Source organism: Artibeus jamaicensis, unplaced genomic scaffold, assembly GCF_021234435.1.
Source record: "Artibeus jamaicensis isolate MK-2021 breed Jamaican fruit bat unplaced genomic scaffold, CSHL_Jam_final scaffold_3151, whole genome shotgun sequence".
NCBI lineage: Eukaryota > Metazoa > Chordata > Mammalia > Chiroptera > Phyllostomidae > Artibeus > Artibeus jamaicensis.
The window spans coordinates 3,312,620-3,336,380 of record NW_026522037.1 but is presented as its reverse complement, the minus strand read 5'-3'; the positions used below and the strand labels follow the sequence as shown (position 1 = coordinate 3,336,380).

At 64.0% G+C, this 23,761-nt stretch overlaps 1 protein-coding gene across 1 annotated transcript; it reads left to right on the top strand.

Annotated features, from left to right (window-relative positions):
• The first annotated feature begins 1,202 nt into the window (after nucleotides 1-1,202).
• On the top strand, nucleotides 1,203-23,759 carry TECPR1 (tectonin beta-propeller repeat containing 1). Its single transcript, XM_037134818.2, has 25 exons — nucleotides 1,203-1,296; nucleotides 5,024-5,256; nucleotides 5,667-5,849; nucleotides 6,104-6,226; nucleotides 7,119-7,244; nucleotides 9,001-9,175; nucleotides 9,274-9,374; nucleotides 9,944-10,045; nucleotides 11,228-11,373; nucleotides 13,414-13,901; nucleotides 14,116-14,261; nucleotides 15,066-15,221; nucleotides 15,627-15,776; nucleotides 15,895-16,052; nucleotides 16,769-16,896; nucleotides 17,887-17,989; nucleotides 18,408-18,504; nucleotides 18,575-18,654; nucleotides 19,422-19,478; nucleotides 19,924-20,104; nucleotides 20,312-20,447; nucleotides 21,149-21,241; nucleotides 21,974-22,080; nucleotides 22,207-22,326; nucleotides 22,518-23,759. Exons 1-25 carry the CDS (start codon nucleotides 1,203-1,205, stop codon nucleotides 22,665-22,667), a joined length of 3,633 nt encoding a protein of 1,210 aa, XP_036990713.2. The 3' UTR covers nucleotides 22,668-23,759.
• Nucleotides 23,760-23,761: the final 2 nt, after the last annotated feature.

Here is a 23,761-nt window from a genome sequence, read left to right as displayed (position 1 = left end):
AGCTGGGGTGCATGGGGGGGGGGGGCTGCTGCCACAGCGGGGTCTGCCCTGGGCGGGAGCCAGGGGAGCCAGTCCAGGTCTCAGGTCTGCCCAGCTCTCTGCAGCGCTGGGCACCATGGGTGGATGCTGCTGGACCGCTCCAAAAGCCAGCCAAGGACAGTGGCCAGTGACAAATAGCAAAGAGGCTCCTAACTTCTCTCCTAGAAGAAAAGCTTAAGGAAACGTTATAGACACTTTTGGAAGTAAAAGGGGATGGTGATACTAACTGGAACCTAGCCACTCTAACTGCAGATCTAAATGTCATAGACAAAACAAACCTACAGACAATGTCATAGCGCTAAGACCTTGAGGTAAGGATTCCTACACACACACACACACACACACACACACACACACACAGCCAAAACACCAACCTTAGAGGAAAAGAGACAATCTGATTACTTTAAAATCAGGAACTTCTCTTTATCAGGACAGCATTTCAGTAAGAGGTGGAAAAGCAAGCCAGAGAGGGGGAACATCCCGCCACACCCATGACCAGCCAAGGGCTGGGATCCAGAGTGTGTAGAAAGACCTGCCCATCGGTAAGAAAAAGACAAAAACATCTAAAAAAAAAAGGGGGGGGGACAGGAAGAGGCACTTAGTAAAAAAGAGGAAATACAGCTGGCCACTGAACTCATGAAAAAGTGACCTCAGCCATAATCAGGGACACACGCGAGTTAACCCTGCGAGGAAATGCCGGCCCAGGAGACCAGGGCGGGGTGGAAGTTCGTGCTGTTTACTCAAGGGTCACCGGTCTGGGCATGTTCCGGCGCAGGGGACTGCACATTGGTGTCTTAGATAGTATGGCACCGGGGGCACACGCACGACTCCGAAGCAGCACTTCCTCCCAGGTGCGACGGTCCCGGGCCTCCGCTCCAGGCTCCCTCCGTCCTTCGGCTCACCGCACTCAGACCCCCCCCCCCACCGCCCCTCTCCTTGCCTGCGGGCTCCGGTGAGCGGGCCCTGGGGGGGAGACAGGCCAGGACCTGGGAACCAAGGGCGATCTCCAGGGACTCTACGCTCCCCTGAGCGCGCGGGAACCAGCTCCACCCGACTCCGCCGCACAAACTCCGGCGCGACCCGGCCGCGACCCCGAGGCTGGCCCGTGACGCGCCTCACCCAATGGCGCACGACCGGCGTTTGCGTCACGGCGAGGCGGGCCAATGGGCGCGGGCCCGGCTGCCACCTCCGAGGCGCTCGCTCTCCAGGCCCCGGTGGAGCGATCCAAGCGACCCCGGCCGCCGGGCGCCCGCCCAGGTGAGTGCGGCTGCGGCCTGAATGCCGGGGCCGCGACCCCGCTCCCCGGACAGGTCGGGACGGCTGAGGGCAGCGGCGCTTCCTGCCCAGGCGGCCGCGATGGCCACGATCGCATCCAGGAGGGAGGTAGAGGGAACTGCGCCTTGCTCGTTCTTGCTTCCAGCTCGGGAAAGAGCACGGCGCACAGCGACCAGGGAACATCCCCACCCCAGTCTGTGAACCGGGAGTGACTGGGGGTTGCCGAACCCTGGAGGGTTCAGAGGATTGCGCTGGGCGGAGCCCTCCCGTCCCTCCTCCGGGCGGTGGTGGGAGCAAATCTGCTGGTCGTGAGATTAGCGCAGGCAGATGGTCAGGGCCCGGTGCTTCGACTGTGCTACTGGTGACCGGGCAAGGGGCCCACCTGTCGCCCAAGTGCCCGGAACCCGAATGCCACCAGGTATTGGGTGGGGATTTATCTGCAGAGCTGCAGGCTCAGGGCCTTTCTGCCCCAGGCGCCGGGCGGACGCTGCCCGGCTGGAAGGGCTCCGCTACCGTGCACATCCTGCTGCTTTCTCCCGCTGCTTTGGACCCTGTCGTCGCCTTCCAACAGCCCCCACAACGGGCAGGCACTAAGCGACGTTTAGTCGCCAGGACTCTGTTTGCACAGAGGGTGGGTCTGACCGGGTGTAACAGAAAAACCAACCCGTAGGCAACCTTTCAGGAAGGATCCCAAGGCAAGGGAAATGCTTCAGGAGCCTCCTTGGAATTACAACCCTTCCCCGCTCCCCCACACACATACCACCTCCCTTCGGCACCTTTGATCTCGGAAGAGACCTATCTGTTAATAAATCCGAGCAGAAAGGCAAATGGCTCTGAGGGTGGTGAAGTCCTTTGTGCCAAAGATCGTGGTGAATCCAAAGTCCCTTTCTTGAAATATGTTCCCCTCATCTCTTCACCCCAACAAAACAAAGACATGCTAGAAGGGGATTAATTACGGGATTAATGCTCCCTCCCACCCTCCTTTCAAGAGTCCTCCGACCCAGTGACCCAGTGTCACCCAACCACCTCACACCGGGGGGTGGCCTGTGAGGAGCTGGGGTGGCACCCTGGCAGAGGTGGAGAGGAGGAGCAGCTGAACTAGCAATGGCGCTGACCCCCAGGTCGTCTGTAGCTGGGAAGGGACTGGAGCCCAGGTTCTGCTCTGAAGGGAGTTGGCACACCCCACCCTGCCCCACCCTTTGTCTGCAGTGGAGTCTGCCATCGGGCAGGTGTCCCGAAGGTTCCATTGTGTCTGTAAGGGACTTACTGCTTAGTCATTTCTCTGAGGGAAAGTCCATCGAGTCCAAGTCTCCACTTCTGGGGCTGGACCTGCAGAAGGAGCCAGACCTCGCCAGCCTCTATGCAGTGAAGAGTCAGCTAAGGAATATCTTCGAAGACTGCATTTATATTAAAATAACACCATAGGAAAGACCATCCCCCCTCAAACCTTTTACTTGTTCCCCAGGAATGTATGTAGGATGAGGATTTTCAAGCATACAGACAAACTGAAAGAATTATACAGTAAATGCCCACATGTCTGCCACCTAGATCCTGCTGTTGACCTTTCCCTATTTTTGCTTTACCACATCTATTCTGACCTGACTTCGAACCGTAAGTCATCAGTAATCAAGTATTTGGCTTTCCTGGAGCGCTGTTTCTGTCTTAGCTCAGGGTGGTGACTGTAAGTGGCAGTCGTTATCCGCCATTTTGGTTGAAGACCCACTGTGTGCAAAGCACTGTTAGCTGCAGGGCAAATGAAGAGGGTGAAGACTCAGGCTGACCAGAAAGGGACTTGATTTTTTTTGTGTGTGGTTGTTTTGTTTTGTTTTTAAGAGATAGAGGATAAGGGGCAACTGTGGTAGCAGATGCCAAGTAATAAAGCGACATCAGCAGCACTCACTGAGTCGTCGCTGAGCACTGAGCACTACCCATGATATAAGCTCTATGCCTGTGTTATCTCATTTAATTCTCACAACTACCTAAGTAGGTCATGAGTCCTCTTTGCCTTTTATACATCAAGCACCTGGAGCGAAGAGTGGTTAGTTGACTTGGTGGTGCTGGTCAGAGGGGCAGCCAGGACATGAGTTCCAGCAGTCAGGGCCCCGGGGGCTCTGAGCAGTCTCGGTCACAGTGCAGATGCCACAGGGGGGTAGTGGGCCCTTGGTCCTGACTAGGGAGGAGCGGAGGGGTATCTGGGGGCGGCCGCAGGGGTCCGTCCCAGGGGCTCCAGCTCAAGCACCTGGATGCAGGTTCCAGTTTCCAGATGGCGCCAGGAGGCTGGTGTTCCGACTTCCCGCGTGTCTGACTGGGCGCTGGTGCCCTGGGCCCACAGAGGAAGGCTCTGCGGCAGCTGCCCCGGGTCGTGCGTGCACCGCTCTGCTGGTCGGGCTCCCTCCTGTCACCTCCTTCCACTTCCTGTCCTGATGTTTCCCAAACTGCCTCTGTCCTCTCTGCTTCCCTTCTTCCAGTTCCTTGTTTTTCTGTCACTTGCTTTCCAACTCTCACTTCTCTTTCTTCTCGGCGTTCGTCAGATGCTGTGCTCCCCAAGAGCCGTCTGCCCGCGGCAGATGCTCCCATTTTCAGACGCGGTCCACTTCACGTTGCCATTCCAGTCGCCGGCTTTCTGAAGCGCCCGTGTGCCTGTGGCACACTGAAGGAGCTGCCCAGCCCGGCTCAAGGTCCCCAGACTCCGTCCCCTGCTAGGTCTGATTTCCAAACCAGACTGGCCTGGCTGTGTGTGTCCTCACCTTTAGACTCTTCTGTCCACCCTGGCGCTTGGGCAGGCTTCAATCTTGGGTGCGGGAGAGCTTCTCACAGCCACACCCCCTGCCACCCTAGTCCAGCACTGTCCTGGGCTGGCGTGTGGCCCTGCCATGCTGGGACGCTCATCCCTACCAGAAGCCAGGCCTCCAGGAGTTACACCCCGAGGTCGGCAGTAGAGTCAGCCCTGGGTGATGGGGGCCGGCCAACGGCAGAGAGCAGAGTTGCCTCATCCACGCCCTGCCAAGTAGAAAGAAGAGGAGAGAAAAAGGAACAGGAATAGAGGAGAGCAGAAAGAGAGGGGTCGGGAAGAGAGGGAGGTGGGCATACAGGGAGGGAGAAGGCAGGACCCTCACATGCCTGCCACGCAGCCGCAGGGCCCCTGCAGGACCACGCAAGGCTCTGGCTGGGGTGGCGGGCCCATGTGTTTGCCTCCACCAAACCCATATAAGAAGGTCCCAGTGGAACTAGCACGAGGGAGGGGACCCTTCCACCGGGGTGGGGGAGGGGCGCAGAGGCTTCCTGGGGAGGAAGGATGTGTGTATGTTTGGGGTTCGACTACATCTATGGCTTTTCATTTATTCTCTTGATACGAAAGATGCGAAGGCAATTTGACTTAATAATAGTATTCGTAGCTTTGGGGAGGGAGAGACTTGGAAGCCCCGTTTTCCTCTGTGTAGTTTCTTGTGTGTGTGAAAGAAATGCCACAGTCAGAGGGACCCGCAGGCAAAGACGGGAAGAGGGCCCCAGGCTGGAGGCTGCGCTCTGCCTCTGAGTGTGGGGCGACTGCTCATCTGTGTCTGGACTGCGTTTCGCCACCTGCGGCACGAGACTGTCCCCGCTGGGGGTTCTCGGGCCCTGCCTGGCCTGGATGTCCCTGGGCTGGGAGCCTGCCACTGGCCGTGGCACAACACTGACCCTTGCCCCGCCGTCCCCGGTGTTCCCGCAGGCGCCGCCATGCCCAGCTCGGCGCTGTGGGCCGTGGATCTCTTTGGGAGGGTGTACACACTCTCCACGGCTGGGCAGTACTGGGAGCTCTGCAAGGACACCCAGCTGGAGTTCAAGCGGGTCAGTGCGGCCGGGCAGTGCTGCTGGGGCATCGCCTGTGACAACCAGGTCTACGTGTACGTGTGCGCCAGCGACGTCCCCATCCGCCGCCAGGAGGAGGCCTATGAGAATCAGGTGGGGCTTGTGTGCTTGGGTTGGGAATAAAGGCTGCACACCCCAGACTCCCGGCCAGTGCCCGTGTTCTAAAGCTCTGAGTCGGGTGGTGTCCGGGGTCCCTGGGACCAGGGCCTCTGTTGTGTCCTCACCGAGGCAGGCCGATCAGGTGCACACAAAAGTGGGTTCCCGCGGTCTCCAGGAGCCCACAGCGTGCCATGCCCTCCACCGCTGGCCCCTTGGGGCACCGTGTCCTGTGGCAGGTTCTCTGCCCTGGGAACTGTGATGGTGGTGTGCTGGCTGGCCCCCGAGTTTTGGGCTCCCCCGCCCCCTTCCCACCGTGGAGACGAGCCAGAGGGCCCTGTGGGCAGGGGCCTGGCCTTCTCGGGCCAGCTACAGGCCTGACGCCTGTGCCTACTGCCTGCCCTCAGCGCTGGAACCCGGTGGGTGGCTTCTGTGAGAAGCTCCTGCCCAGTGACCGCTGGCCATGGAGCGACGTGAGTGGGCTCCAGCATCGGCCACTGGATGGGGTGGCCCTGCCCTCGCCGCACTGGGAGTGGGAGTCTGACTGGTACGTGGACGAGAACTTTGGAGGGGAACCCACGGAGAAAGGGGTAGGTGAACTGGGCACCTGCCGGGGCTCTGATGCGGGGAAGGAATGCTTTAGGCTCCGCCCACCCACCCCGTGCTGTCTCCAGGGGCCCCCCACCCCGTGGCACCAACCCTGGCCTGTGCCCTGCGTGCTCCCCACTTTCTGCAAGGGATCGGTGGGGGTCAGTGCTGTTCCCCCTTCCGCCTGCTCAGCCCGTTCCCCAGCCCTACCACTTCCTTTCCCCAGAGCCTTACAGAGCACCCTCCTGCATTTCAGGGGTGGACCTATGCCATTGACTTCCCTGCCACCTACACGAGAGACAAGAAATGGAACTCATGTGTGAGGAGGCGGAGGTGGATCCGGTACCGGAGATACAAGTCCCGGGACACCTGGGCCAAGGTCAACACCTGCGTGTGGCCTGGGGTGTGGGGCAGAGCCCACAGCAGTGCCCTGGTGTGAGGGTTACGTGGACCCTCCCATCTGTGCACAGGGGACCCCCACCCCCATGCTGGGACCTGGCCTTTGACTTGTCTCCCATGCCCCTTCATCAAGGAGATGGCCACATCGGGGGCAGGACAGACGGGCCCCGGACAGCACAGAACTTGTTCTGACCCTGGTCTCGGGCTGCCCTGTCCCAGAGTGAGGCTCAGCCTGTGCGCTTCTTCCTCACCCCGAATGAGCCACGCTGGCCCTCGTATTGTTTTCGTGACCCAGACAGACCTTGCAGCTTAGGGACTCGAGGCCTGGACTGGAGTCCTGCGTGGCCTTGAGTGAGAGGAAGTCCTCAAGCCCTCACCAGGCCTCTCTGAAGGGTCCTCGCTGTGAGAGGGGACTGCCAGCCTGGCCGACCTGCTTGTCGGGCTGGGAGCCCACAGGAGAACGAAGCGACAGCCAGCGTCAGGGAGGGCTTGCACTGCAGGGCCACGCCCTGTGACCCGCCACCTTCTAGGTGGGGGGTGGAGTCACAGCGGTCAGGTCACTGCCAAGCAGCGGGAAGACCCTGTGTGTGCAACTGCCTTCATGCTGGAGCAGCAGTGACCACTTGGGCACAGCAGCTGGGGCCTGGTGGCCGACAGCAGGAGAACAAGGCAGAGGGGACCCGGGGTGGGAGGACCCTCTGTTCCAGTGTGCCAGCTCTGTGAGGTCAGGCATGGTGCAGGGACCTCAGAGTGGGAGGCACAGGCCGAGGAGGGCTGGAGAGCACGTGTTTACCAGGAGGCGAACAGCGCCATCTATTGGCCCAAGCGCCCTCAGGCACTGAGTGCCGCCGCCCTGCTCCTGTTTGTTTCAGATCCCTTCCAAAGATGACCCCGAACAACTGCCAGACCCCTTCAATGACCTCTCTGTCGGGGGGTGGGAAATCACAGATGAACCCGTGGGCCACCTGTCCGTGTGGGCTGTGTCTCTGCAGGGGAAGGTAAGGCTGTGCCCCTCTGGGCCTTGGAGAGGAGGTGGCGGGGGGGGGGTGGCCACAGTCAGGAGCAGGGCAGGAGAGAAGCTGGCCTTCCGCTGTCCTCCCAGAGGAGGGGGGACAGGAAGGGCTGCCCCGAGACCTTCTCCTCACTTGTCCCCACAGCTGGGGTCAGCCTGAGCAGGCAGAACATTATCAGAGTCCCCAAGTCACCCTTTCTGTGAACCCTGCTGTCCTGTTGACCCACTGGGTCCTGCTCCTCCCAGAAGCCTCTGACCTTCCACCCTAGGCCTGGTTCTCACCTCGCCCTCCTCTGGGCCCCCAAAGCACCAGTCGGTGCCCACCCTGGGCTCAGATGCCATCAATATTGTCTCCTCAGTCAGAGTTCTCTGCCCACTTCCTTGTGGCACTTTCTCCACAGCAATCTCTAGAAGTCTTGCTGGTGGGTGGGTGGGTGGATAGGTAGATGGAGGGATGGATGGATGGGTGGGTGGGTGGGTAGATGGGTGGATAGGTGGGTGGGTGGGCAGGTGGATGGATAGGTGGGTGGATGGGTGAGTGGGTGGATAGGTGGGTGGATGGATAGGTGGATGGGTGGGTGGGCAAGTGGATGGTGGTGGGTGTTTGGAAATGAGAGGAGACCCTTCCCTCAGGGAGTGTGTACATAAGGAATAAAGCCAGCCCCTGACTGCAAGCAGCAACACAGACGGTCCTGAATGCAGGGGACCCCGCGCTCAGTCACGGTGTCAGACAGTGCTCTGTGACTGCCCAGCACGCTTTACTTGGAACAGTCACAGAAAGCATTTATCATGCTTACCCTTGGGGTCTTGTTTGGCCTGGGCTTCGGTCAACCATGGTTTTTCCTGAGCCACGCAGCAGAATGGCGGGGAGCTCGCCTGGAAAGAGCCCCCCCAGGGGGCCACGCCCACCTGGAAGCAGAGAAAAGGGAGAATGGGGGCCACAGAGCAGTGTTTGTGGTGACTGCGTGCTGGCTGTGAGCCACTGCCACTCTGCGCCAGTCCTGTGGTCCTTAAAAGGTGTCACCAGAACCCGGGCTCCAGGCAGAGCTGGGGAAATGGAAGGGCCCCCAGGCCAGCAGGTGGCAGAGGGAGGCCCTCCAGGCCTGTCTCTGCAGTGTGGGCTGGAGGGTAAGGGGACAGGACTGGGAGTCCCCGGTCCCCAGTACCGAGACAGCTTCTGGGAGGGGGTCCCCAGCCCTCCCAGGTCACACAGCAACATGCAGCCCCTTCCAGACGAAGTGAGCCAGACGGTGCAGACAATATAAACGGGTTTCTCAGTCTTAAATGTTTGACTGAGCTCACCGTCTTCAGGTTAAAGAGAAAAACGACCTTTAGACATTTGCAGGAAGGGGATTGGCTTGGCAAGAGACAGGTGTTCTGAGAGCGCACCGCCACTAGGGGGCGCAGGGTGCTGAAGCTGGCGCCGGGGTTCCCACTGGGCACGTGGGTGAGCAGAGGGTTCTGGCAGCAGGTCTGTCCCTTCGGAAGGCAGAAATCCAGGCGTCGCATTTTTTGGCAGCGGTGAGGGGTCATCTTATCTGGCATTCAGGTCCCGAAGGCAGTTAGGACAGGGCGAGGGAGATGCGGCGGTCCCTCATATCCCAACGCACACGCTGGGCTTGTGCACACGCTGAAGCAAATGCAGCAAATGCAGCCACGCCCGGGCCGCTGGCGCCTCCGGGCAGCCCTGGCCTGACTCCGCCGGACCCCTCCTACGGGCTTCTCTTGCCCCCCCCCCCCAGGTGTGGTACAGAGAGGGCGTCAGCCACCCCAACCCCGAAGGCTCATCGTGGTCCCTCGTGGACACCCCGGGAGAGGTGGTCCAGGTCAGCTGTGGACCCCACGACCTCCTGTGGGTCACGCTCTGGGAGGGGCAGGCCTTGGTTCGGGAAGGAATCAACAGGAACAACCCCAAAGGTGGGAGCCCTGCACCCCGCACTGGGAGCGGGGACGCCCAGCTTCTCCCCAGTGCGCTCGCTGATGGGGACCCTGCGCTTTCTCCTGGGGCCGTGCAGGAAGTTCCTGGTGTGTAGTGGAGCCTCCTACGTCTGAAAACGGAATCATGCTCGTCTCCGTGGGAGTGGGCGTGGTCTGGGCCGTTACCAAGGACCGCAAAGTAAGACAGAGTCTCCGGGGGCTGGGTCCCAGGGCCCCGTTTCTCGTTGAGGGTGGTGTAGGTTTTTGTTCTTTGAACAAATCAGCCAAGCACTGTGCACCGTCTGCGTGAAAGTCCCAGATGCTCGGTGCCTGCAGAGTCCCCCCTGTAGGTGTCGCACCCCCGACCCCCCAGCAGTCCCACCGCCCAGCTACCACTGCACTGAAGCAGCTGGCACCTGCCGCTACTGCCTGCTCCCAACAGGTGCCCCACTGTGTCTGAACCAGTGGGAAGAAGGTTCTAGAAAGATTCAGGCAGCCTCATCTCCTGTAGGGACAATGCCCTTAGCCAGAGAAGGGGCAGGAAGCCACCAGGACAAGTGTGACAGGGGGCGGGTAACCCTCAGCCCAGAGGGTTCAGGTGGCAGGAAAAGAGGCACGTGGGGGAACGTGTCCTCCCTTAAAAGGTGTGTTGTGGCCTGGATTACCCATGTGTTCTTCTTGCTCTTTAATCAAAATCAAACAAACAAAACACCAAACCTACCCATCTGGGGGGCGCTGCGGGGAGCGGTGACTGTCCCGCTTTCCCAGGTGTGGTTCCGCAGAGGCGTCAGCTCTCACAGCCCGTGTGGCACCAGCTGGATCCAGATGGTCGGAGAGATGATGATGGTGAACGTGGGGCTGAACGACCAGGTGTGCGTGCGCTTCCTTCCGGGCCTCGCCTCCTGCTGGGGGCTCAGAATGGGGGCTTCCCGCTGTCCCTGCCCGGTGCCACCACGGTGGGGGGGGGCGGCCTGGGCCTCGACACTCTCCCAGCCTGTGAGGGCACCCAGCAGGCTGGTTCCACCTAGGCCCCAGAGCCCCCGAGGACCCCCAGAGCAGTGGCACAGAGCAGGGGGAGGGACCCACGTCCCAGAGACTGGAAGAGTTCTGTCGAGAAAAAATTGGGGGAAGTCGGATCGCCAGGTGAAGGATGAGACTGGCCTTTGCAACTTTCTAGACGAAGCGTCTCTCAAAGGTCACCTTTCAGTTTGCACAGTGTCGCCTCCCCGTCATGGGTATGAGGTTCGGCAGTTTTTAGGCCCCAACTTGTAGAGGTGACACATGACACGTCCCCCCCATTGCACTGGGACCGAAGCTGCCCCCGGGGCGCTGGCCCTCCTCCCACGGTCCCAGTGAGCTGGGCGACACAGCCCTCGGAGCGAGACAGATGCCGGCCGGCGGGCACAGCACACGGGGTCCGAGCTCGGAAGCCAGCCTGCCACGGCCGAGCGGTAGAGAAACCAAAGCCCCCCAGGCAGGGCCACCTGGAGCCACTGCTCTGCCAGGCCCTGGGCTGGCTGGGGCCGTTCAAGCACCCCGAAGTTGAGCTCAAAATGGGTCACTCCTCGGACCCCTCCCAGACCCCCCTGCTGCCCAGGATGCCCTCCCTCCTCAGTGCCCACAGGCAGGGCGAGGAGTCGGGGGCTCCTGGCCACCTTTCCCATGGAAAATGAGGTGGGAGCCAAGGGGGTTATTTTGCATCTCGAAAAAGACGAAGGCCACTTTCTGGGTTCAGTGGGGAACAACTTCCTTCCCACCAGAGACAGGATGGGGATGTGGGTGGACTTTGTGTCCCCGCACCGGTACCACCCTGGCCCCTGCCGCCTCAAAGCCCCAGGCCCGCTTCTCCTGAGCCTGCTGCCCGCAACCCCTCCGCGCTCGGCTCCCTGAGTTTGACTTCGGCAGCCACACACACACCCCACTGCATGTACAGACGTGCTCTCCAGCCTTGGGGTGCTCTCCGCCACCCCGTCAGCCCCCCACGGCCCCCCAGGGGGAGGGGAGCCCGCAGGTCTGCACTGGCTTCCCACTCAGCAGCTCTCTCTGTCCCAGGTCTGGGGCATCGGCTGCGAGGACCGGGCTGTGTACTTCCGTCAGGGCGTCACCGCGAGCGAGCTCAGTGGGAAGACGTGGAAGGCCATCGTTGCCAGCCGGGAGTGTGACCGGTCACACTCGGGCAGCTCCTCAAGCCTCCTCAGGTGACCCCAGGGGCAGCAGGGCAAGGAGGGGTCAGTGGGATGGCCTGCCCGTGGTCCCCGGCGGGCAGCATCCGGAGGAGGGCTGAGCCTCATCTTGGGCAGGAACAATTGCAGCCTGTGGGGGTCCCCCCCCCCCGCCTGGGCCCAGTGTCCCAGCTCGTCCCGAGGGTGGGGGGTGGGAGGTGACAGGTGAGGAGGCTGGGAGCCGTGGCTGCCCCTGAGCAGAGCTGGCCTGTTGGTTCCGGAGTCTCAAGGTCTGGGAGGGAAAAGGCTTCTTTGCGGGGTGGATGTTCAGGGACGAGGACCGCAGTCTCTCTCCTCTGGAGCTGGGGCCTCAGACCTGGGCGCGCCGGGGGCTCCTCTGGGGCCTTGTTCCCTTGGTGTCAGCCAGGCCCCGCCCCTGGGGCTTCTGTGTTGGTAGATCTGGGTGGGTGGGCTGAGATGTTGCATTTCTTGCAAGGCCCCAGGTGTGCTGCTGCCGCTGTAGTGAGCCTTGGGGACCGCGCGCTGAGAGCCCCAGCTCTGCCCACCGGCCATGAGGGTGCAGGCAGCTGGGGTCGCCTCCACTCCACAGGGCAGTGCCCACAGCGCTTACCTGCCCGGTCGTGCGGTGCATGGGACCCTGGCACAGTGCTCCACAGCCCGCCTTGTTCCTGTCTGCAGCCGGGGGCCCCCCAGACCCTGGTCCGCACGCCTCTGCCCCCCACCCCCGCCTGGCAGTCAGCACACTGTTGCACCAGCAGGGCCGGGAGGCCAGCCAGGCGGGGTTTGCTCCCACCCGAGCGGAGGCTTCGTCTCCTCAACTGAGCAGGACGTTGGGATCAGCTGAGAAGCTTCGGACACCTCTGATGCCAGAAACCTGCACGGCCTTGGAGTTGTCCCTGGCTTCTTCAGCACAACACCAAGAGCACGAGAAGCAGAAGGAAAGATAGACTGGGCTTCCTCAGAGTGAGACGTTCTCTGCCTCCGAGGCCACGATCAAAGTGAAGAGGGAGCCCAGTGGTAGGGGGTGTCTGCAAATCACGCACTGGAGCAGGGCCTGGTACCCAGGACACACACAAAGAGCCCTCACCATTGACAACAAAAGTACAAAGAACCCGGCTTTCACAGGGCAACAGACTAGAACGGACATTTCCAAGTGGACGTGGGAAGGGCCAGCGAGCCCAGGACAGGATGCTCAGTGTCCGTCATTAGGGAAATGGCTGCACCCCCTCCAGGAGCCATCGCTGAAAAACAGGAGACGTGGGGACAAGATATGGAGAAACTGCAACTCCCTTCTCTGCAGGGGGACGGTGAGCTTTGGAAGCAGCCTGGCGGCTCCCGAAGGAGCTGGAAGAGGCAGAGCCGCCCTGTGACCGGGCGGTTCCACTGCTGGACAGGGCCCTGAAAGGCTCGCAAACAAAGTCATGTGCGCGGGCATCTGTGTGCAGGCATCGCTCACAATCGCCAAAAGGCGGGAGCCACCCCGCTGTCCCCTCATGGGTGACTGGACAACTACGAGTGGTCTGACTGTGCGCCATCACACGGGGGGGGGGCCGGGAGTGCAGGGGCCAGTCACAGAAGCGGTGTATCACGCGCCGCCGCCGTCTGGGGGACGTGCTCGGAGTGGGCGAACCCAGAGTCAGATGGCAGAGCAGTGGCCGCCAGGCAGCTGCGCAGGAGGAGGACGGAGAGCAACTCAGTGGCAGGGTGTTTCCGTTTGGGGTGATGAGAAGGTTCCGGAAGCGGGTGGCGGCGGTACAGCGTTACGAATGCACTGAATGCCACTGCATCCTCTGGTTTCAAATGGCAAACTCTGCACCAGGTGTGTTTTGCCACAACTTTCAGAAATGCCGTCGCTGCCGGATCTCCACGTCCGGGCAGATGGATTTGATTGGCGTGGGTGAGGCGCCGAGTGCCCGGCTCCCTGCGCTGCGCAGAGAGGCTGCGGCTTGCCCGGGGGTCACACCGGTGGCGGAGCCGCTGAGCCAGGCCTCCTGACAGCACACATCACATGTCCCTCCCTCCAGGGAGTCACAGCTCTGTCCCCTTTGTCCCCAGCGCTGGCTGCTTCTTTGGCGACGAGGTGAGGGGCAGTGCCGATTCCTGTGCTCTGAGTGACATGGACGCCTCCTCGGAAGCTGAGAGACCAGGCCCTGACCAGCCTGTCCCTGCAGAGTCTCTGGACAGTCCCCGGAACCTCGAGGACAGCTCTGCCTCGGGCTCGGGCACCAGCAAGACCCCAGAGAGTGCCTTGGAGTGCGCCGGCCCCGCCGAGCAGACCCCCGGGTCCGAGCCGTGCCCTGGCCCGGCCTCCACCCCGGCCGAGCTGCCCTGGACCAATATTGACCTGAAGGAGCCCAAGAGGGCGCCCAGCCACTCGGCTGCTGGCTGTCCCGAGACCACCAGTGTCTCCTCGCTGGGGCTGCTCCCGTTGGGCCTGGAGGAGCCCTACAGCGCTGACGACCACCCGCTGTGGGCCTGGGTGTCCGGAGGAAGCTGTGCTGTGGAGCCCCACGCTGCGCTCAAGTGGTTCACCGTTCAGTCGGGTGAGGGAGGGTGTCGGGGGCTCGGGCCTCAGAGGGCGCCCAGGCTGACCACCGGAGCCCCTCAGGGTGAACAATGCGGGGAGGGCCCATGGGCATTCCGTAGAGTTCATAGCTTTCTAGCCAGAAAAGGCTAACTTAAAAAGCAAAACCCTATCCTGCTGTCCGGTGCTGGGTGGCCCGGACGCCTGGCCCTGAGGCTCCCGCGGGCCCGCAGGCCTGGCCTCCTCCCTGCAGACGCTGTCCCTGTCCATCACGCCGGCCCAGACCGCCGCCTGGCGGAAGCAGATCTTCCAGCAGCTCACGGAGAGGACCAAGCGGGAGCTGGAGAACTTCCGGCACTACGAGCAGGCCGTGGAGCAGGTGGGCGGGCGCTGGGCGCACTTCTGTTTCCTCTCGAGCATGTATTGAGTGCCTGCTGAATACCAGCCCTGAGGTAGGAGGAACAGAAGATGCAGACATCCTTCGCCTGCCTCAGGTGGGAAGCCATTCCTTCTAGGTCCTTCTAGGTTCCAGGATGAACCTGCCCTGGAGAGCTCTGTTCAGGCCCCACAGTGTAGGCCTCGGGACCCAGAGAGCAGAGTGAGCTCAGAGGAAGGTGTGGACGGGGCGTCGTGGGGAGGATGGAGAATCACACAGGCCTCTTCCTGACGGAGGGAGGGACCCCATGTGCCGAGGTGGTGCAGAGTTTTCTAGGGAACAGAAGACAGGTGTGGGGTGGTCCCGGGCACCGTCAGGCTGACCCCCCTGTGGAGACTCAGTCAGGTTGGGGGGCAGAAGTTCCTACAGGAAGTGCGCGGCTGGGCTGTTCAGAGGCCCTGGCTACATCTCGGCGGGCAGCCCAGACGCGTCTCGCCGGCAGCCAAGCATGAGGCCTCTGAGACAGGCCGGTTTGGGCCCAGGCCTTGTCACCGACTCACTTTGTGATGTTAGGCTGGGCACAGAACCTCCCTGAGCCTCAGTTTCCCCATTCGGAAGAAGCGGTAACAGATCTCTCAGGCTGTTATGGCACTGGCTGGCCTCCTGGCCCCATCGGGTGTCTGGTAGTGTCCCTCGTCATGAGGGTGAAGGCGGTGTGGGGACTGAGGCCAGGGTGGGCCCGGGGCGCTGGGGATGGGGCCCATCCCGGCCCCGCCGTGACCTTGCCGGCCGGGCCCTGTGCCGCAGTCGGTGTGGGTGAAGACGGGAGCCCTGCAGTGGTGGTGCGACTGGAAGCCCCACAAGTGGGTGGACGTCCGCGTGGCACTGGAGCAGTTCACGGGGCACGACGGGGCCCGGGACAGCATCCTCTTCGTCTACTACGTGGTCCACGAGGAGAAGAAGGTGCGGGCGCAGGGCCGGGTGGTGGGAGCCTGGGCTGGGGGCTGCGGGGCTGGCCTGGGACCCTGGCCCCTGGTGACAGAGCCCCGGCCTACGGCGGACCCACAGAGCCACCTCCTGGATCTGAGCCGCTGACGGGCTCCCGTGTTTCACGGGAAATCAGGCGCGGTGATGGGGCCGCTCACCCCTCCCAGACTGGGGTTTGGATGCGGCTGGTCCAGTGCTGCAGGCCCTCGCTGTCCTCGAAGAGGGAGCCAGGCCTCGGCCCTCAGACCAGGCCTCCACACAGCGCCCGCCACGAACATCGGCAGGCCAGGGCCCCGAGAACCAGCACCGTGGGACCGGGGGTGACCCAGGCCACCCTTGTCCGTCCCAGTGACAATCTTGCCGCCCGCCCTCTGCGCACAGTACCTGCATGTGTTCCTCACGGAGGTGACGGCGCTGGTCCCCCTGCTCAGCGAGGCCAAGCACTCCTTCGCCCTGTACACCCCTGAGAGGACCCGGCAGAGGTGGCCCGTGCACCTGGCCGCCGCCACCGAGCAGGACATGAACGACTGGGTGAGTGGGCGCTGGTCCCCGCAGGCCAGGGGTCAAGGGGCAGCAGACATCGGACATCCCAGCCTTGGCCTGCTGCCCGTCCCCTTCCCGGTGGTGACCAGCCATCTGCCCACGCCAGCTGGCCCTGCTCAACCTGTCCTGCTGCGAGAGCCGGAGGGGCCTCGGCCGCCCCTCCCCACAGGCCATCTGGTCCGTCACCTGTAAGGGGGACATCTTTGTGAGTGACCCCAGTCCAGACCTGGAGGCCCCTGAGCACGAGCAGCCTTGCGACCAGATGTGAGTCGGCTGTGGCCCGGGTGTGGGCGGGACCAGGGTCTGGCTGCTCCCGCCCCAAGCAGCCGGGGCTCTGGGTCCACAGGGAAGGGCCCCCACAGGCCTCGCCTCCTGCTGGCTGGGCACCAAGTCTTCCTGGGTCTATGTGAAGACCCCCAGGAACACCAGAGCCCTGGCTGGGCTCAGGGCAGGTCACCCTGCTGAACAGTTGCTGTGTATTGGGGTAGGAGGGGGGTGGCTTTGTAGGTGGCATTTAAAACCAGGAGATGGCACGAGGCTGCCCACCAGGGCAGCGGGAACAGAGTCCCAGGGCATCGGACGCTCGGGGCGGGGGCAGCAGCAGAGGGCCCTGCAGGGAGCACGGTGCTCCCCAGTCTGCCCCCAGAAGGTCGCCCAGAGCCCTCGAGGACCAGAGGAACGCACGTGACACCGCAGGCCCCGCCCAGGGCGGGAGAGTGGCCTGTGCGTCCCCTCCGTCCCTTGTGCACTCTCAGGGCCTGCGTGCCCGAGCCCGGTTGAAAAAGACCACCTCTGGCGACAGCGTCGGGGCATCGGGCGCAGGGGCTGGCCCCGGTGGCAGCCGTACCTGCATCTGCCAGCCCAGAGGGCTCACTGTCAGGGCAGGCTGCCTCGGGCTCCGGTGGCGGCTCGTCCAGCAGACGAGGTGCCCTGCGCCCTGCCGTGGCTCCCCCTGCCAGCCCTCTCTCTCCTCCCCCCAGGTTCTGGCGGCAGATGGGCGGCCACCTGCGGGTGGTGGAGGCCAGCAGCCGGGGCGTGGTGTGGGGCATCGGCTACGACGGCACGGCCTGGGTGTACACGGGAGGCTACGGCGGAGGCTGCCTCCAAGGTGAGGGTGGTCCGCGCGCCCTGCCACGGCCTCCCTGGCCGTCCCCTCTCATCCCTCTGGCTTCCCTGCCCCACACTACAGCCACTGTCCTGGTCGGTGTTGACGCTCATTTGGCAGCAGGCTGTCAGGCGACCTTCAGCACTGCCAGCCTCTGCGGAGGACGGTCCCGGGGCCAACCCAGGAGGCGAGGGAGCTCAGAGACCAGGCCTCGCCTCCCGTGTGCCTTCCTGGCCTTGAGGCTTCTAGAAAGGCAGTGGCCAGGCCTCCACCACGTCCCAGTCGTCATTTCACAGACGAGGCCTCAGGGCACAGGCGGCAGCCCAGGGCCTGGGTCTCCTGGTGCCCAGGCCCCAATTCTGGCACCTCGGCAGGGGGGCTGTGCCTTCGCGGACGAGAGCCCTGTGGGCTCCCCCCCCACACCCCCTGGTTCAGGGAAGCAGAGTCCTTTCGCCTCCTTCCGGGGAAAATGCAGGCAGGAACAAGCACTGAAATGGGGCCTTCCTTCCCTGCCACACGCCCTGCTCTGGGGGGCGGCGGCCAACACCGTAGAACCACGTGGTCCACCAAGACCACAGGTCCCACGTCTGTGCAGATTGGACTGCGTCCATGTTTTCGAGGCAGGAAGCTCCTTTGTCCCCATTTTACAAATGAGCAAACTGGGGCTCAGAGGTTTCTTGAGTGTTAATGAGGCGTGAGCTGGTTGGGCTTCACACCTGCCCCGTAAGTGGGGGCAGCGAGGCAGGGGAAGGTGCAGCCAGAACAGGTGAGACGGGGGTGGCGGGGGTGTGGGTGGGAGGCTGGCGCATCGGGGGTTGCACAAGCCCAGAAAAACCAGAGCAAACCCAGCCCGGCCAGCCCCCGCGAGACGGGCTCAGCAGGCCTGTGAGCCCGTGAGCCGACCCTCCAGCCTGACCTCCCTGCCCAGACAGAAAAGCCCGAGTCCCCAGTGGGCAGGCGCCTGGGCCCTGGCAGCCTTCTCTTTCCTCCCAGGCCTGGCCAGCAGCACCGGGAACATCTATGCTCAGTCGGACGTGAAGTGCGTGCACATCTACGAGAACCAGCGCTGGAACCCTGTCACGGGCTACACCAGCAGGTGAGCTTGCCGCACAGGGGCCGCCCCGGCTGCTGTGGGGGCCCCTGGGTGGGGGCGGGGGCTCCCAGCACCTGCCCTGGGCCTCTGTGGGTCTCACTGGTTCCAGAGCTCTTCTCCTGAGTCTTTAAGTGCAACGCATAATATAAAACCTCACTCACTGGGAGGTGTAACGTACATGAAATGCACGAACCCCAACCTGTGACAGCGAGATGGGCTTCCAGCCCTCACAGCAGCTGCAGCCTTCGGTGGACTGCAGTCCAGGGCCCCCTTGTGAGCTGGGGTCACCCCAGCTGTGGTCCCAGACCTCAGCCAGCTCAGCCCTTCAGAGACGCAGGGGTCCGGGTACGTCCGTCTGTCTGTCGCTGGCCGGTGCCTGGGCAGGGCGCCGTCACACGTGGCCCTCCTGGTCCTGCCATAGGGGCCTGCCCACCGACCGGTACATGTGGAGCGACGCCACAGGCCTGCAGGAGTGCACCAAGGCTGGCACCAAGCCCCCTTCCGTTCAGTGGACCTGGGTGAGTCCTAGGCAGCGGGGCAGGTGGCTGGGAGTGGAGGGCCCACCCGCACTGACCGCCGCTCCCCCAGGTTTCCGACTGGTTCCTGGACTTCAGCGTTCCCGGGGGCACGGACCCGGAGGGGTGGCAGTACGCCAGTGATTTCCCGTCGTAAGCATCGCCCGCTCTCTGCCCCCCCAGCTGTGGCCTCGTCCCCCCATCCCCTCAAGCACCCGGACTTGGCCGAGGGGCAGGCCCGTGTGCCTGCCTCGGCCACCAGCGGGGTTTGGGGCCAGCGGGACGGGTGTGGAGGGGCCCAGGTGAGCTTGGCTGGTGCACCTGGCACCTGGCCTCGGTGGACGGGCTCAGGGAGGACGCCACGGCTCTTCCGACACCTGGTCGTGTCCCTTCTCTGCTGTGCCAGGGTTGTGGGAGGGCTGGCCTGGGACCTGGAGCGCTGGGGAGATTTGGGTGACAAGCCAGGGGCCCTGCCCGAGAGGGGGGCAGAATCACAGGGCAGCTCAGGCGCAGCGCGGAGGGAGGCAGGTGGAGACAGGAGACTCGGCCCACAAGCCCGCTGAGCTGTGAGCCCCACCTGCCCCGCCGACCCAGGGAGGTAACTGGTGTCACAGGCCTTGGGCCCTCAGCTTGACTGTCCCTAGAAGGGCCCGGCCTGGGGTGGCGAGGCTTCAGAGTTTCTTAGCAGAGCCCACTGGTCAGGCCGCGGCCCCGTCCTGGCCCCAGGGCGACCTGGGCCAGCCGAGAGGCATCCTAAGGGTGACCGTGTGGACTTGTGACCCCTGCCGCCCTTGGAGGCCACTGCACAACCCACAGAGGCTCTGCACCCTGGAGCAGAGGAGAGGGGATTGTGCATGTGTGGCGTCGCTTTCCAGAAACTTCCACGGACTGGTCTCGAGTTCACCCTCTCCCTCTTGCAGCTCCTATCACGGGTACAAGACCATGAGGGATTTTGTCAGGAGAAGGCGCTGGGCCAGGTAAAGAGCAGCACGAGGTGACCGAGGGTGTGGCCCGGCCCCTCCTCCCGGGCCCTCCCCCGCCAGACCTCCCGGCCTCTGTCCCAGAAGAAGGAAGGGGAGGCGCAGGTGAGGGGAAATGAATCAAAGTAAATGTCAGCCCAGGAAGTGCCCGCAGGCTCCTGGACTCGCTGGTCTCCAAGAGCGTGCTTTCAAGAACAAACATCAGAAATGTCATGTCAGCCTCTGCTTGTCCGCGGGACGGGCTGGCCCGGAGGCCTGGCTGGGGGCAGGAAGGAGGCGGGGGCGGGAGGGTGGGAAGGGGCGCTCGCCCGGGTGCTGGAGTGGAGGGGGTCCCACTGAGGCCACCCTGGGGAGAAGGGCGCGCTGGCTGCAGCCTTCCAGCCTTCTCCCGTCGAGGGCAGGTGGCTGGGGCGCCCAGGGCTGCTCTGTCTCCACCCTACAGAAAATGCAAGCTGGTGACCAGCGGACCCTGGCTGGAGGTGGCCCCCGTTGCCCTCAGGGACGTGTCCATCATCCCCCAGAGCCCGGGCGCCGACGGGGGCGGGCACGGCATCGCACTCTGGGCCATCAGTGACAAGGGGGACGTGCTCTGCCGCCTGGGTGTGTCGGAGCTCAACCCGGCGGTGAGCACCCTGGTCCTGCCCCTGGGGGCCACCCGGCCTGCCCACCCTGTGGTCACTCTGGGGCTTCTGACAGATTCTTCCAGAAACAGGGCTCACTGTGGAGTCCGTAGCTGGAGCCGAGGGTGGGGTTGGCGTGTGGTGTCGGCGGCTGCTGGGACCTGGGCTGGGCCCGGGCAGTGCTCAGCGCGCTCCCCCCTCGGTCCCCAGGGCTCCTCCTGGCTACACGTTGGCACCGACCAGCCTTTCGCCTCAGTCTCCATCGGGGGCTGCCACCAGGTGTGGGCGGTGGCGAGGGACGGCTCTGCCTTCTACCGGGGCTCCGTGTCCCCCTCCCAGCCAGCTGGTGAGTGCCACCCTGCAGGAGGTCCCCCGCCTGGTGCCGCCGCGGCCTGGCGCAGTGGAACTGGTCCACTTGCAGGGGACGCCGGTCGACGGGTCTCCTGATTTTCAGTTCAGCTCCACAAACATTTCCTAGAAGCCACCTGTGGACCAGGTGCTGGGGGCCCAGCAGGGATGCCCAGAGGCCCCGCCCCTCCCTCTGGGCCCAGGTTGGGGCAGTTCCCCTACCCCTCATGGCCGCCCTTCGTGGTCCTCAGCCTCCTCCCTGGGCAGCTGGCGGCAGACGCCTTGCATGTCCCGCCCCACACTGCCCACTCCACAGTGGCCACTCCCCAGGGCGCAGACCAGGCCAGCTTGTTCTCAGACAATGTCTGGCCTGGGGGAGGCTGGCACAGGGGCAGATGAACTGGTGGCGGTTGGTGTGTCGTGCGCCCCACCCAGGGTGGAGGTGTTGGGGTTGGCACAGCGGCCGCCAGGCTGACTCTCCACCGCAGGCCGGTGGGCACCTTTGTGCCCTTGTTCCTGAGATCGGCCCCTCCGGCCCCACCATCTGGGACCTGCCACAGCCTTCTCTGGGCCTTGGGAGAGGCCCGGGCGTCAGAGGTCACCCTCCCAGCTGCCCTGGGAGTGGAGGCAGCGTGCTCCCGGCGCCGAGGCCGTGGGTTGGGGGGTCCCCGCGCATCCAAGTCCGGCCTCTCGTTCCAGGCAATTGCTGGTACCACATCCCGTCCCCTCCCAAACAGAGGCTAAAGCAGGTGTCCGTGGGCCAGACGTCCGTGTATGCCGTGGACGAGAATGGCAAGTCATCCCCGGCCCCTGGGGCCACCAGGCGGTTTGGGGATCCCTGAGCACCCCGATGGGGTGAGACCCTCACTGGCCCGGGTCCCTGGCGTGAGACCTTCATAAGCCACCATGAGAGGCCACCCAGCCTGAGGTCAGGCTCCACCTAGGTCCCTTCCCCATGTTCCCCAGGGCGGGGGGCCCCAGCCCCCCACAAGTGGGCAGCCCTGCGCAGGTCTGGGCTCAGGGGCATAGTGCCCAGCAGAGCCTGTGCTGGGAGCATCTTCTAAAAGGAGCCACCCAGGCCTGTGAGCTGGGAGCCCCTCAGCAGGCAGCCGGCGGCTGGGAGGTGGCAGATGGCACCTGCCTCGGGCAGCTCTGTCACTGGCTCCCTTTCCTGTGGGGCCGTTGTCCCCACTGAGCAAGGCGAGAAAAGGGCAGGTGCTGGACAGGGACCCAGGGCTCTGGTCCCAGGCCCGTGCTCCCTCTGTGCAAAGAATTCCTTGTCTGCAGTTTCTCATGCGGAGAAGGCGGAGGAGGTGCCAGCCCCACCCAGCCCCACGGCACCTGCAGCCTGAGTGTGGGGGAGGCAGGGTTGGCCGCTTTGGGCGCCCCCCTCGCTGTGGGCCGGTGGAGCCCCAGCACGCGTGGGGAGCAGATGGCGGAGAGGCTGTCGGACCAGTGGCTCTGCAGACCCACGGCGGGTCTCCGGGACCAGGCCTCACCTCGGGCCTCACCTTCTCTCTGCAGGGAACCTGTGGCACCGCCAGGGGGTCGCACCCGGCTACCCGCAAGGCTCCAGCTGGACACACGTGTCCAACAATGTGCGCCGCGTGTCCGTGGGGCCCCTGGACCAGGTCTGGGGCCTGGGGGAGGGCAGGGAGCAGGCGCTCACTCTGGGGTTCCCGCCCCCGTCTCCCCACTGCCGTCCCCATGGTGCCACGGCAGTCAGGGCTTGGGCCTTCAGCGGGTCTGCCTTCTAGGTCTGGGTCATCGCCAACAAAGTCCAGGGGAGCCACAGCCTGAGCCGGGGAACCGTGTGTCACCGCACGGGCGTGCAGCCCCTGCAGCCCACGGGGCTGGGCTGGCACTACGGCATCGGGGTGAGCCAGCCGGCAGAGGGCGGCCGCTCAGGCCAGGGCTGTGTGTGCTTGGGCCCCCTGGGCTGGGGCTGGCCCGGGTTGGCGGGATACCCAGGCAGAGCCCTCAGGGGTCCCCGGGCCCCAGCCGTCTGGAAGGATGGTCTCTGCCCCCGACCCCCTGCCACCCCCGTGACGCGGCTCTCTCCTCGCAGGGAGGCTGGGATCACATCTCCATCCGGGCCAACGCCACCAGGGCCTCCAGGAGCACATCCCAGGATACGGCTGGCGAGCAGGGCCTCCCCAGCGGGACCTCCAGTGGGCCTGGCGCCTCGCAGGAGGCCATGGGCCCCGTCTGCTGCTGAGTTACCCCCTCAGCGGGGAGCAGGAGTAGTGCCCAGTTAGAAGGGTCCACATTGGTCTGTGAGCCTGCCCCTCACAGCCAGCCATTCATTCTCTGCTGGAAGGAGGGTCCTGCCTCGGCTTGAGGGAACCCGGCCTGAGGTCATGGCCTCAGAGGCACCAGGAATAGCCCAGAAATGTGAAGCGCTGTGGACCGTCCCCACTTGGCCCTGTGAGCAAGGAGGGCACCGGGTGAGGACCCCCACCCCGGCCTCTCCCACCCACCCCTACCGCCTCTGCCGCCGCCTTTCCGGGACGGAACCTGGAGTCTGGGACACTCCAGGAACGCTGGCCCCCGGGAAAGCAGAGCCCACGGAAGAGCCCTCTGAGCCCCAGGCAGGAAAGGGGCTGCGGGTTCAGGGCCACTGTTGGTGCCGGGGCATATGGCTCACAGCAGGGCCGCCCAAGGGTCCAATCCCAGACGTTAAGGGAGGAGTCGGCGGGTCGGAAATAACTGCTGGAGGGCGTCCTCCCCAGCTAGACACAGCCCCCCGTGGGTGGACAGAGGCCCAAGGGGCCACCCCACGGCTGGGAGAAGCTGTCCTGAGCGCCTCAGCAGAGGCCCCTCCCCAAATGTGTTGGGGCCGTGGGGGAGGGGTGGGCCGGAAGGCACCTCCCAAGCAGCCCCCTCCTATCCTGTGGCTCTGGGGCTGCTTTTTATCCACTGGCGCCCCATTCAGTGAAGCCCGGAGTTGGCCCCTACAACCAGACACTGCCGGGGGGTTTCTCTTCTCCCGCACGCCCGTCAGGGTTCAGTACCTGCGTGGGGGCGCCCTCCTGAGGGGCGTTGGAGGAGCCGGCAGTCTGCCTCTGCGGGTGGGACCAGGAGCCGGAGGGCAGGGCCCAGGTGGAGTGCGGGGGGAGGGGCGGGCGCCTGTCTGTTTACATCCCGCGGTCAGGGTTTGCACGTGGGCCTCGGGCTGCCCCGAGCCCCCCTGTTCTTCTGCTGTGAGTCGGCTGGCGGAGCGGCGGCTACACCTCTGCTCCGCGTCGCTGAACCACCTCTATTCCCCAGATGCTTTATTCAATAAAACTCACACCAGAGTATAAATGAAGA

What these genes read in the sequence shown, in the direction of transcription:
- TECPR1 (XM_037134818.2), top strand. Translation starts at nt 1,203, where the DNA reads ATGGGCGCGGGCCCGGCTGCCACCTCCGAGGCGCTCGCTCTCCAGGCC. An exon ending in GTGGTTCACCGTTCAGTCGG is followed by an intron (nt 13,902 to 14,115) that starts GTGAGGGAGGGT and finishes GCGGGCCCGCAG; the next exon opens with GCCTGGCCTCCTCCCTGCAG. An exon ending in CGGCGGAGGCTGCCTCCAAG is followed by an intron (nt 16,897 to 17,886) that starts GTGAGGGTGGTC and finishes CTTTCCTCCCAG; the next exon opens with GCCTGGCCAGCAGCACCGGG.